Source organism: Lampetra fluviatilis, chromosome 64 (assembly GCF_964198595.1).
Source record: "Lampetra fluviatilis chromosome 64, kcLamFluv1.1, whole genome shotgun sequence".
NCBI lineage: Eukaryota > Metazoa > Chordata > Hyperoartia > Petromyzontiformes > Petromyzontidae > Lampetra > Lampetra fluviatilis.
The window spans coordinates 6,788,683-6,802,793 of record NC_136338.1 but is presented as its reverse complement, the minus strand read 5'-3'; the positions used below and the strand labels follow the sequence as shown (position 1 = coordinate 6,802,793).

General features: G+C 51.3%; 1 protein-coding gene across 1 annotated transcript; it reads right to left on the bottom strand.

Moving 5' to 3' along the window:
* Nucleotides 1-8,697: 8,697 nt before the first annotated feature.
* LOC144951915 (uncharacterized) lies at nucleotides 8,698-10,229 on the bottom strand. The gene is made up of 2 exons (XM_078882258.1): nucleotides 10,000-10,229; nucleotides 8,698-9,604 (listed from the first exon to the last, which is right to left on the bottom strand). The coding sequence occupies exons 1-2, from the start codon at nucleotides 10,227-10,229 to the stop codon at nucleotides 9,424-9,426; spliced, it is 411 nt and encodes a 136-aa protein (XP_078738384.1). The 3' UTR covers nucleotides 8,698-9,423.
* Between the last annotated feature and the right edge of the window lie 3,882 nt (nucleotides 10,230-14,111).

Genomic DNA, 14,111 nt, shown 5'->3' with positions numbered 1-14,111 from the left:
TGAAGACGAAGGTGCAGAGATAGAGCCCGGAGAGGAGAGTAATGGAGAGTAGAGGAGAGTACTGTATAGTGTGTAGCCAGAGAGAGAGAACGGTCTACACGAGCTGAGTAATGTATAGTGTGTAGCCAGAGAGAGAGAACGGTCTACACGAGCTGAGTAATGTATAGTGTGTAGCCAGAGAGAGAGAACGGTCTACACGAGCTGAGTGATGTATAGTGTGTAGCCAGAGAGAGAGAAAGGTCTACACGAGCCGAGTATGCATACGGTGTAGCCAGAGAGAGAGGAAGGTCTACACGAGCCGAGTATGCATACGGTGTAGCCAGAGAGAGAGATGCAAAGTCTACACGAGGCGAGTGGAGAGTGTAGCAGAGGCGCAGAGTCTACACGAGGCGAGAGAAGAGTGTAGCCGAGGCGCGGAGTCTACACGAGGCACAGAGAGCCAGCAGCACAGAATCCAGAGAGTCAAGAGAAGCGTAGGGTGAAGAAGAAGAGGTCACGAGTTGTACCGTTGTATGGTGACCGCATTGTGAAGAAGAGAGGCCACGCGTTGTATTGTTACAAGTCAAGATTTAATAAAAGAAGTGTGTTCCCGTCAAGGAGTTTCCTGCCGTCATTTTCCAATACTTCATCTGGCGTCAGAAGTGAAACGGGCTTCCAAGCATGGAGACAAGGAAGACCCGTAGGACCCACGGGATTGACCGCGAGGAAGACCTGGACGACTCGGGGCCGCTGGTGGCGGGGGGTGAGGAAGAGGACCTGCCCACGCTACAGGGTCCGTCGACGGCGCCGACCGAGCGACCGGGGACCGACGCCGGGCTTCGTGAGGCGCACTCCCGACTGGCGGAGCTGCTGCTCGCCGCCGCGTCCATCTTGGCGGAGATCAGCTCGTCGGGAGGAGCGGGGACGGTGGGGGACATTTTACAAGGTCGCCCCGCAGATTCCCGCCAAAACGAATGGGGGATTCCCGCCATTGCGCCTGGGCCTACTTTTGGCGGGAACGGCGAGCGCCACGTGGTGGTGGGTTCCCAAGCGCGCGCATCGACGTCATCAGCGCGCGAGGGGGTCCGCCATTTTACGTCTGCTGCTGGAGCCGCCATCTTAGACACCGACGGACAGGCGGAGAGGAACCACGAGGCGGATGACTTCATTTTTCAGCAGCGCCTGCCCACGTTGTCAGCCTTCAAGGCGGAAGGCGGAGACTGGGGCCAATTTCAGCGAAGGTTTTTGGCGCATCAAGAGATGTCAGCGTGGTCCGATGCTACGGCGCTGCGGGCATTGCCCGCCATGCTGGACGACGATGCGCTCGCGGCCTTCAGGGCTGCACGGAAGTCGGACTGCTCCACGCTGAAGGATGCGCTGGGTTTGTTGGCCAGGGTCTACGGACCTCCCTCTACGTGCCGCCATCAGTTCTACGCAAGATGGAAAGCGGCCACGGAGACCGCGCTGGCCTATCGCACGGCGTTGCTGGCTCTTGCTGATGCTGCGTTCCCTCGGATGGACGAGGAGGGCCAAGACGCGATGGTTTTGGAGCAGCTGCTCAAGTTGGCGCAGGACCTGGGGGTCCCTATCAACACAGCTGACGAGATTGATATTTCTTCTTTGAGAGTCGCCACGAGTATTCAAGCGCACGAGGCCCTACAACGGAAGCAAGGCGTTGGTTGCAACGCTGCTGTCGTCGCAGCCCCGGGTTTGGTGGTCGCCGAACCCCAAGTCGTCAGCCCACGAGAGGAGGCGTTTGCCACGGGACGACCAGGGGACTGGAGGCCGGGGGCCCGGTCGCCTCTGCGATCGGGCCGAAAGTCGGAGCAACCAAGATCTACTCCGACCCTCGTCACGTGCTATAACTGCGGCCTCCGGGGCCACGTGGCGTCCGGGTGCCGCGCTCCGCGGCAGCGCGCCATGGGAGCTCGGCTGGACGACGACCGAGAGCCCAAGTCATCTCTACAATCCCCGGCAAGTCGCGGCACCTCACACGCTCGGCCTGTTTATTCGGCACACATGGGACGCCGCGTTGCGGCGGAGGAGGGCCGGTTAAGGTTCGGGGATTCGGTTCGGCGAGGGGGGTTCGGCCGGGACCAGGGAGACATTGAATGGGCGGAATTGGGGCATAGAATTGTGGCTGCTTCGGCGGGTTCGTCCGTTGTTACGGGATCTATTGATGGGGTTGAGATTAGGGTGTTAGTGGACACGGGGGCATCGGCAACTATTATATCGGACCTCATTTATAATATTCTTCCAGTCCAATGTCGTCCGCTGCTTCCAGTGGATGTGCCATTTTACGCCGCTAATGGGGGATCGTTGGGCATTATCGGTCAGGTTAGGGCGTCCATTTGCATTGGAGATATCAAATTGTCGGGACCCGTTTTCGTTTCGTCTTCTTTGGCAGTTCCGTGTCTTTTGGGCACTGATTTTTTGGCTAAAATGCCTATTAAAATTCTTATCGATCAACGATGCATTGAACTGCCATCGGGTCGCCGGATTTCATTTTTGACGGGCCCTACTGACGTTCGGACGGCGTGCGCTACGATACAAGCGGTGGCGACGCAGACAGTGCAAGTGCCCCCGGGTTCACAGATGTTGATTCCCCTCCGGTTGCGGAAACCATGGGTGAGGGAGGCTTCGGGACAGAGTATGCTTTTGGGTCCTTCTAACAAGGCTGTCGGGGGTCTTGATTTATCGGTGGCTCACACTTTGGTGCGGGCTGACAGGGATCCGTTTGTGATGGTTTTGAACGCGGGGTCGCGACCAGCTGTCATTCCGCAGGGCACCGTGCTGGCTCACGCGGCGCAGGTCCCTGGGGATGATGGGTTGGTTGCGCAGGTGGGCTCGAGCCCCGCGCGGAACGTTGAGCCAAGGGAAGACCTTGAGTGGGTCCATTCGCTATGTGCCGCCTCGGACGATTTGTCGGCGGCGCAGTTGGGTGCGCTGCGCGAGTTGCTCATTGAATTCTCTGATGTATTCAGTAAACATAAGTATGACATTGGGTGCACGGATTTGTTGCACCATCACATTGAAACGGGCGATGCGGCGCCGGTCAGGCTAAATCCCTTCCGACTGAGTCCCGTGGAAAAGGAACATGTTCAGTCGGCTGTTAACGATATGCTAGAAGCCGATATTATTTCGCCCTCCTCTAGTCCGTGGGGAGCGCCTATTGTGCTGGTTAAGAAGCAGGACGGGTCCCTGCGATTCTGCGTTGATTTCCGTCGCCTGAATAAGATCTCTGTTGCTGACGCGTATCCGCTCCCCAGGATGGATGAGTCCCTCGATGCATTGTCTGGTGCGCGATATTTTTCGACTCTTGATTTGTTATCGGGGTTTTGGCAGTTGCCGCTCGACGAAGAGTCGAAACCTAAGACAGCATTTCGGACTCCAGGGGGGCTGTTCCAGTTTAACCGGTTACCCATGGGACTTCACTCCTCTCCAGCGACGTTTCAGCGACTTATGGAGCTGGTTTTGTCGGGCTTGCAGTGGGATACATGCTTGATTTATATGGACGATGTCATTGTTTTCAGTAAAACGTTTGAAGAACACCTCCGGCGATTGAGAGGGGTGTTCTTGCGAATGCGATCGGCTAAGTTGAAATTTAAACCGGCCAAATGTCACCTCCTTCGTAGGTCCGTTAGATACTTGGGTCACATTGTCGATTCTTCGGGGATCTCCACCGATCCCGCGAAGACGGATTGTGTCGGTTCGTGGCCGACACCTACGTCCGTTTCCGACGTGCGTAGTTTCATCGGGTTTGCTTCTTATTATCGGCGGTTCGTTGAGCACTTCGCCACTATTGCAAAACCCTTGCACGCTCTAACGGCGAAGGGAGTGAAGTTCAAATGGGGACCGGAGGAGGAGGCCGCGTTTCGCTCCCTCCGGGACGCCTTGGTGGGTGCCCCACCCTTGTGTTATCCCGATTTTGCCAGTCCCTTTTTGCTGGACACGGATGCTAGCAACACGGGCATTGGGGGGGTGCTATCCCAAGTCGTTGGGGGTGTTGAAAGAGTTGTCGCCTACGGTAGTAGGGTGTTGTCTCCGGCGGAGCAGCGCTACTGTGTCACCCGTCGCGAGCTGCTTGCCATTGTTTTTTTTGTGCAGCAGTTTAGGCCATATCTCTATGGTCGTCACTTTACAGTCCGAACGGACCACGCGGCGCTACAGTATTCATTGAGGGTCGCCCAGCCCTCGGGCCAGTTGTCGCGTTGGTTGGAAGTCCTCCAGGACTATCAGTTTACGACTACGTACCGTAAGGGGTTGCGACACACAAATGCCGATTGCTTGTCGCGGTTGTTGCCTTGTGATGAATGCGCGTGTTTGTCGGGATCGGCGCGCTGTAAACCGACGCTTGCGGGGGAGATGGGGGCACTGGCTGCGACAGCGGGCGCACCGATCGGGGATGATTCCACTGCCTCTCAGGGTCGGGACTCGCTGCTCTCGCTGTCGCTCAGCGAATGGGGCCGCCTCCAGATGGCGGACAGCTCGCTGCTAGCATTGCGCCGCAAGGTTGGGGGTCCCGAGGGGGACCAGGAGCGTACCGGCTCCTATGTACTTGAGCAGGGCGTGTTATTGAGATGGGACAGTTTGTCCCGGCGGAACGCACTCGTGGTGCCTTCCGCTGTGAGGGGGAGGGTTGTCTTGGCGGCACACGAACGCCTCTTGCACTTGGGAGTTAACAAGACGCTTGCCCTGCTTCAGCGTGACTATTACTGGCCGGGAATGGGAAGTGATGTGGTACATATTCTGAAGGGGTGCGTTGAGTGCGCCAGGCGTAAACCACCGGCCGTGGCAGCTAATCCACCGCTGCAATCTATTCAGGTCTCGCGTACCAACGAGCTCGTTGCACTCGATATTTTGGGGCCCTTCCCAGTCACGCCGAGAGGGAATAAATATTTGTTAGTGGGGGTCGAATACTTTACCCGATGGCCTATGGCGTGGCCTCTCGCTAACCAGTCGGCAGCGGCTGTGACGGATGCCTTCGTCCAGGGCTATGTCCTGGACAAGGGGGCTCCCGAACGCCTGCTGACCGACCAAGGTAAAAATTTTTCGAGTAAATTGTTGCAAGAGGTGTGCGATCTGTTGGGTACCAAGAAGGTGCATACCTCCCCGTACCACCCGCAGACTGACGGGATGGTGGAGAGACTCCACAAAACTTTGACTTCCATGCTGTGCCAGCAGGTGTGCGAGGCACATGTAGATTGGGACCTGCAGGTCCCGGGAGTCCTTGCCGCGTATAGAATGGCCCCCCATGCAGCTACGGGGTTTTCCCCATTCTATTTGATGTACGGTCGGGAAGCTGACCCGCCAATGGAAACGCAACTTGGCCTGTCCGCTCCACGAACTAATTCTAATTTGGCAGAACATATTAAGTTTAATATTCACAAGCTGACAGAGGCGAGGGAGGCCGCACGGCTTAATTCGCGGGCTCGCCAAATTGCTAATGAACGGTTGCGGGCACGGAAGGTGTCCATGCACGAATGGAAACCAGGTGACAGGGCCTGGCTGCATTGCCCTCAGGCACCCTTGGCTACGTCGCCTAAATTGTTGAGACCGTGGAGGGGACCCGTGGAGGTCGTGCGCGTTGCACGGCCCCAGTGCGTTCAGATAAAGTGGGGAAAGCGCCGTTGGTACGTTCACCCCTCCCGACTGAAACCGTTCTCGCCTCCATATGGCCTCCCCTTGTGTCGTGATGGCCGGGCGTGTGACGTGACCGGCGACCCAGAGGGGGAAATGTCTCTGCCTGATCCACACGTATTTTCGCCTGATCTGCTCCCAGGTGTCTCGGAACTGACAGCTGCCGATCACCGGCGGCCGGATCTCCGCGGCGGGGCCGGCCCTTTCAGGCCCGTTCCGCGCCGTCTGGAGCAGCCGGAACCGCCGGACGGTCGTCAGTGTCCCGCCCCATACGATGGACCAGCCAGACAGACTCGCGCCAGGTCGTGCTACTTTGCATGACCTGCCTCGTGAGGAGTCGGGGCAGTTGGAGCGCCTCGTCACTGCGTGTAGTCGCAGGGACGTGGGGCGCGTTCGTTTTTCGAATTTGCTCGTATCGTGTTATTGTTGACTTTTCGTGTTCATTGTCAATCTGTACATAGTTATTCTTGTTGTTGTTGTTGTTGTTGTGTTATGTTACGGGGCACACTCGGGGGGTTACGGGGTTTTTTTTTGTTGGTTGTCGTTTTATCGTCGCGGTTGGTTGTTGTTAGCAGCCGGGCCGGCTGCGAGCTATGTGGGAGGGGGTGATGTAGTGGTGATACGCGCTGGGGGTATATGTCGTGTGCCAGCGCGTATGTACGGGTGTGTGTGTGGTGACGCGCGCTGACGGGGAGGAGCAGGCGTCAGTGCGCGGGTGGGGGTAGTGCTGCTGATTGGCTGTGTGCCGGTGACGCGCCCAGAGGGAGTGATCGAGTAGCAGCGCGGTGTGATTGGTCGGGGAGTGGAAACACGCGCTGAGCGGAACCGGATCGTAGGGATAGCGCGTGGGGATTGGGTAACTGAGGAGCGGTGCCGACGTTGAGGTCCGCATCCGCTCCGTCTCCCGGGAAGAAGAGGTATATAAGGTGATGCACAGAGGAGCAGGGGGCAGAAGTGGAACCATCTAAGAATGAAGACGAAGGTGCAGAGATAGAGCCCGGAGAGGAGAGTAATGGAGAGTAGAGGAGAGTACTGTATAGTGTGTAGCCAGAGAGAGAGAACGGTCTACACGAGCTGAGTAATGTATAGTGTGTAGCCAGAGAGAGAGAACGGTCTACACGAGCTGAGTAATGTATAGTGTGTAGCCAGAGAGAGAGAACGGTCTACACGAGCTGAGTGATGTATAGTGTGTAGCCAGAGAGAAAGGTCTACACGAGCCGAGTATGCATACGGTGTAGCCAGAGAGAGAGGAAGGTCTACACGAGCCGAGTATGCATACGGTGTAGCCAGAGAGAGAGATGCAAAGTCTACACGAGGCGAGTGGAGAGTGTAGCAGAGGCGCAGAGTCTACACGAGGCGAGAGAAGAGTGTAGCCGAGGCGCGGAGTCTACACGAGGCACAGAGAGCCAGCAGCACAGAATCCAGAGAGTCAAGAGAAGCGTAGGGTGAAGAAGAAGAGGTCACGAGTTGTACCGTTGTATGGTGACCGCATTGTGAAGAAGAGAGGCCACGCGTTGTATTGTTACAAGTCAAGATTTAATAAAAGAAGTGTGTTCCCGTCAAGGAGTTTCCTGCCGTCATTTTCCAATACTTCACAAGTGTGTAAACAACTTTATTGCATCCATAACTTTATTGCAGTAATATCATCTCATGATGTAAACAATGCAGCTGTTAACGATCATTATTGAACATGTCATAATGTGTTAAATATAATCATAAATGAATCACGTTTCTTACAATGTTCGAGGTAAAGCTGCCATTAGAAACCGCATGTTAAATTAACAAAACTCTATAAACGTTTAAAATGCCATTTCCACAACACCTTTTGGCGGGAACAAGTTAAAGTGAACAGGACCCTGCGGGGTGGGCTGGTAGGAATAATACTTAGTACCGGTACAGGGATATCGACCGGGTATAGAGGAGTTAAAGAAAAAATTACTGTATTCTAGTGTAACGTTAATTAAAAGTGTTTGTTTTGACAAGAAACGCTGTGAGATTTAAAGACTCGTAGTCTTTCATTTCCAAACGATCACATCTGAGATTAATTGACCACCACCTTCTGCACTAGGCCTCGCGAAGCCTGCCACACTAGGCCTCGCGAAGCCTGCTACTAGGCCTCGCGAAGCCTGCTCTGCAGTAGACTTAGCGAAGCCTTCTGCACTAGGCCTCGCGAAGCCTCTGCAGGCCTCGCGAAGCCGCGCTTTTCGTGCACAAATAAGGCGATTAAATTTATCTCGTCTCTGGGTTAATAAGCCTGCCGCACTAGGCCTTGCGAAGCCTGCCGCACTAGGCCTCGCGCCGTGCTTTTCGTGCACAAATAAGGCGATTAAATGTATCTCGTTTCTGTGTTAATAAGCCTGCCGCACTAGGCCTCGCGAAGCCTGCCGCACTAGGCCTCGCGAAGCCTGCTGCACTAGGCCTCGCGAAGCCTTCTCTGCAGTAAACTTAGCGAAGCCTTCTGCACTAGGCCTCGCAAAGCCTCTGCAGTAGGCCTCGCGAAGCCGCGCTTTTCGTGCACAATTAAGGCGATTAAATGTATCTCATCTCTGTGTTAATAAGCCTGCCGCACAAGGCCTCGCGAAGCCTGCCGCACTAGGCCTCGCGCCGTGCTTTTCGTGCACAAATAAGGCGATTAAATGTATCTCGTCTGTGTTAATAAATGTTTCTTGTCTCTGTGTTAAAAAAACGTGCTGCGTTTCAGTAAAGTATTTTTTTTAAAAAACGTGCTGCGTTTCAGTAAAGTAATTTTGAAGCGAAGTTTAAAGTTTCGCCGTGAGGCGCCGGAAGCGACGGCCATCTTGTTTAGTTCACAGATCGCAGGGGGAGCGGGTGGCCATCTTGTCGGACAGACGAACGGACGGACACATTAATCTATTGGTGGTCTGGTCCACTTCGTTCCTACCAGTATAACATTATACTGTATATTAAAAACACCGGTTAAACGTTTTGCACGTTAATAACGTTCAACATAATTTACCATGCGTGGTTTACTATATAGTATAGCATAGTCTTAATGTAAACGATTTCACTTAACAAAATCACATTTCTTTACACTTTTTATGGTAAAGTTGCCCCTTGTAAACTGCATTGTAATCTTACGTTAAAATAAATAATATATTTTAAGACGAAATTTTACCTTTGGCCGGAAACGAGCGCTGGGGCCTAATAAATAAAAGCTTCAAATATATATTATTTTACCGATTGCCTTAAGAAAGCCCACGGTAGTCGATTACTTTCTCACTAATTTAGTAACCGTTTATTGACGATACAAGGTATATTTAAATAGATACAAACCATACCTATCAGGAGAAAATACTTCTGGGAGATATACAATACTGTAAAAGGCGGATCAATAATAAAGCGTTTCGGGTTTAGGGCAAAGATGTTCTTGGAAGACTTTTTAAAAAGAGGAAGAATCATCGCATCAAGTATGTCCAGCAGACAATGGTGCACACATAACCTTCGTAAATCCGTCTGTCCACGTACAACAATACACACACTGTATTGATTGAAGTCAATAGGATTTGTGTTACACTTTACCGTCAACCAAAAGGCTTTTGTTTTTGGTAGCGCGTCACTTACATTCACATCGATTCAAAGTTTCCCCTCGGCCTCCCATCTCTCCTGCACCACCACCTCGTCCACCTCGTCCACCACGAACCCCTCCACCTCCTTCTCGTCCACCACGAACCCCTCCACCTCACATACCACCCCACAACCTCCACCTCGTCCACCACGATCCCTTCTACCTCCACCTCGTACCCCTCTACCTCACCTACCACCACACAACCTCCTCGTCCACCTTCAGCCTCGTCCGTGTCGTCCGCGTCGTCCACCTCCGCCGCGTGGCGCCTCGTCCACCACCTCCACCTCGCGCGCCTCCTCCGCCTCCTCGTCCACCTCTTCCACCGCCTCCTCCGCCTCTTCCACCTCCTCTATCTCGTCCACCTCCTCGACCGCCTTCATCTCTCGACCTGGAGGCGAACTAACGAGGGGGCGAGCATCGTAAACCGCATCGCGGGACAATTAAATTAAAACGTTAAAACAATCGCACCTGGCCGCTCGCTTTTACCTACTTTGTGTTTTAAAGAACAAAAATCGACACAAACTACTGGACATCTGAGGGCGCGTGGGGAGGGGATAACAATAAGATCGAATTCCTCCAGAAAATAACAAAACAATCCTAAAAACCGCGACGCACCGCGGTGAGGAGAGTCGCGGTCGGAAAAAACAACAGAGGCGTTCGGCCGCGTGGTGGTGGTTAAGTTGGAGCAGAGGATCGATATAAAGTTCCGCGTGTATCGATGGTCGATATAAGGTACCGCGTGTATCGATGGTCGATATAAAGTTCCGCGTGTATCGATGGTCGATATAAAGTACCGCGTGTATCGATGGTTCCGTCGCTTTAAATGTTCACGGTCGTGAGCAGGAGGTGAGGAGAAAAACTCGTTAAAAGTTGACGCCGTCCGTGCCACGATGTTCTTGAGAGCGACGCTCGACCACACGAGGATGTCTGTGGTGAATGTCCGCCCCTCCCTCCTTGCTTGGTTGGTTGCTAAGAGAAGATTAACTTCAACATTTTGGCGCCAAAGTGAAGCCGCCGTCGCCATCTTACGGAGGGGACCTTTGGCTGGGGGGGGGGTAAAGCTGTGCGTTGACGTCAATCATTAATTATAATTTCAATTCATTTTCACTATTATTTATCGTTATTAGTGCTAATCGTATCCTACGACACCGCACGTGAATTGTATATTGTGATATTTATAGTAATAATATTAAAAATAGGGGTTTTTCCCTCCCCAAAATGGCCGCCAGTTCTCATCGCGTGAAAATGACGTCACTCCCCCACACCCCCCCCTAAGTTTTTCCGACACGCCTCGTAAATAAATAGGCGGGAATTTGCAGCACATTTATATATACACACATATCTTCATATTTATATATACACATATATATCTCTATACCATCAGGAATTACTCGACTTTGCCCGGGGGTAAAAAAACATTTAAAAACTTGTCTTCTATTGAAAAAATAACATATACATGCATAGATACTGATCTATTTTAAAAGCCCGTCGTTCCGTTTATCCATTTATCTGTCAACTGGATGATGATGACAAGGGTGTTTCAGAAAGCCTGAAGAAAAAGTTATAAGAAGTGGACCCCCCCAAGTATATGTGGTTAATGCAGACATGATTCCTTGCAAAGGTTTTAATTTGGTGTTTTAACATCCTAACACCTGTTTATTTACAGAAAAGGGAAAACGCCATTATCATTTAATACTGGCAAAGGAGGTCTCATGAAGCCCTCCAAAGCCTATTCTGCAGAGGGCACTGTGCAGCCTCTGGCTTGTCTTGATGCACGCTGCTCTGCAGTTCCCTCAGCCCGTGCTGCAGCAGTGTCTGTGCAGTCTCTGGCTTGTCTTGATGCACGCTGCTCTGGAGTTCCCTCAGCCTGTGCTGCAGCAGTGTCTGTGCAGTCTCTGGCTTGTCTTGATGCACGCTGCTCTGGAGTTGCCTCAGCTTGTGCTGCAGAAGTGTCTGCGCAGTCTCTGGCTTGTCTTGATGCATGCTGCTCTGGAGTTCCCTCAGCCTGTGCTGCAGCAGTGTCTGTGCAGTCTCTGGCTTGTCTTGATGCACGCTACTCTGGAGTTGCCTCAGCCCGTGCTGCAGAAGTGTCTGTGTAGTCTCTGGCTTGTCTTGATGCACGCTGCTCTGCAGTTCCCTCAGCCCGTGCTGCAGCAGTGTCTGTGCAGCCTCTGGCTTGTCTTGATGCACGCTGCTCTGCAGTTTTCTCAGCCCGTGCTGCTGAGGTGCGCTACTTCTGCACTGTTTGTTTCGTGTGCCACAGTGCCGCCACTCTTCGTGTTTGTTTTTGTCTTGGAGGCTTGATTTTTTTTTGGCATTTTTTTTTAACAAAATGACCACTGCCAAGTTTTTAACGCGAAAGAGCCTCCCGTTGTCGCTAAGCAAGCGTTTTTACAGTGTCGTGTGAAGATCGCATGGTAGCAGGTTAGCGTACATTCTACAAAGTTTGATCTTCCTAGTTTAGATTGGACCAAGGGCAAAAATAAATAGCAAGTGTTCATTCGGGTGCTTAGTTTATTGCATTTGTGTACTTTATGAAAATGTAAACCCAATAGTTTGTCCGTTAAAAGCATTACAAGAAAGGTGGACACAGACAAACAAAAATGCTTTTCCGTAAGATGCAACAGCTATAAGTTAGTGTTAAGAAATTAATAGTGTTATCTGGGGAAGTAAAAAAATGTATACGTATTCCACCCCCAAAAATAAAACTATACAGATGTAGTGTTGTAATTATTGACGAATAAACATCTTTATGAGGCACACTACTTTTATTGTCTTTCTTCGACACAATCCCTAACACACACAAGGGGTATGACAGTCCCCTTAGGGGAGGTATGGCCTCCGGACTCGGCGGGACCTAACACTGGTGACCCGTTAGCCTAACGTCCTCCGGCTAGGTTCTAGGGGAGGCTGACTGACCCGACCACTTGGTGTGTGGGTCCTGACCACTGCCTCACTGAGCTCCAGCCCGGAGAAGGACTGTAGAGCTTGGGGTCCAGGGTCCTATCTTCAGCCCGGGATTCAGTCTTCGTGTGGAGATAAACTGAGCCAGAGCTCTCAGCGCTCTGGCTTTTATACCGGTTTGTGGCTGGCTCCGCCCAAGCCACGCCCCCTTTCTGGAACCTTCTGGTTTACCCTGTGAGGTGACATCATCCCCTCAGGATCCGTCGTTTGGATCCGCTCTCACCTCTATTTGATCCCGGGTATTTCCCCAGTAGGATTCGTTATTTGGATCCGCTGTCACCTCTGTTTGACCCACGGCATTTCCCCCAGTGAGGTAACGCTGCTGCACCCTGTTGACACCCCGTGGTACTGCAGGTTATTGAATGGTGAGTGGCGATCACCTCTACACAAACATAGGTGACTCCCACACACTTTGTATGATTATAAAGCGCTGTAATAGAGCGATAAAATCGTACTCCCTATAAAATCGATTAGAGGTTTGCCCACCCGACAATCATCAATCACAGATTTGCCCACCTGACAAAATCATTGATCACAGATTTGCATATATGACGAAATCACTGATCACAGATTTGCCCACCTGACAAAATCACCGATCACAGATTTGCCCACCTGACGAAATCACTGATCACAGATATGCCCAGCTGATGAAATCACTGATCACAGATTTGCCCGCCCGACGAAATTATCGATCAGGGATTTGCCCATCCGAAAAAAATCACCAATCACAGATTTGCCCCCCATGTATGGAAGTAAGTGGCCATAGCTTTAGCTGAAGGGGGCCATGTCTTTGCACCCCATATATGGTCGTTTTGGATCGTGAATCGAGGCAAATATATCATCGATTCTGCTCAGTCAATCTGGCACCACCCGGCTCAAAGTTGATCAGACAGCCATCTTGAAAATCGATTTGGCAGCCATTTTGAAAATTGATCGGACAACCATCTATAAAATCGATCGGGCAGCCATTTTGAAAATCGATTGGGCAGCCTTTTTGAAAATCAATCGGACAATTATTTAGAAAATCGATCGGGTGGCCATTTTGAAATCGATCGGACAGCCATCTTGAAAATCTATCGAGCAGCCATTTTGAAAATCGATCAAGCAGCCATCTTGAAAATCGTTCGAGGAGCCATCTTGAAAATCGATCGGACAGGCATTTTGAAAATCGTTCGAGGAGCCATCTTGAAAATCGATCGGACAGGCATTTTGAAAATAGATCGAGTGCCATTTTGAAAATCGATCAGAGAGCCATATTGAAAATCGATCGGGCAGACATTTTGAAAATCGATCAGACAGCCATTTTGAAAATTGATCGGACAGCCATCCTGAAAATCGATCAGGCTGCCATATGGAAAATCGATCAGACAGTCATTTTGAAAATAGATCAGGTGGCCATTTTGAAAATCGATCGGAAAGCCATCTTTAAAATAAATCAGGCTGCCATTTGGAAAATCGATCAGACAGTCATTTTGAAAATAGATCAGGTGGCCATTTTGAAAATCGATCAGAAAGCCATCTTTAAAATCGACCAGGCAGCCATTTAGAAAATCAATTGGACAGCCATCTTGAAAATCGATCGGGCAGCCATTTTGAAGATCGATCGGACAGCCATTTTGAAAATAGATTGAGCAACCATCTTGAAAATCGATCAAGCAGCCATCTTGAAAAACGATTGAGCAGCCATTTTGAAAAACGATCGGACAGCCATTTTGAAAATCGATCGAGCAACCATCTTGAAAATCGATCGAGCAGCCATCTTGAAAAACGATCGGACAGTCATTTTGAAAATCGATCAAGTGGCCATTTTGAAAATCGATTGGGCAGCCATTTTGTAAATCAATCGGGCAGCCATTTTGAAAATCTATCGGGCAGCCATCTTGAAAAGCGATCGGGTCGCAATTTTGAAAATCTATTGAGCAGCCATCTTGAAAATCGATCA

Bases quoted from the DNA above. Each gene is read 5' to 3' on its own strand.
- LOC144951915 (XM_078882258.1), bottom strand. From the start codon at position 10,229: ATGGCGACGGCGGCTTCACTTTGGCGCCAAAATGTTGAAGTTAATCTT. The intron at 9,605-9,999 runs GTACTTTATATC...CCCCCTCGTTAG, and splicing joins CGGAACCATCGATACACGCG to TTCGCCTCCAGGTCGAGAGA.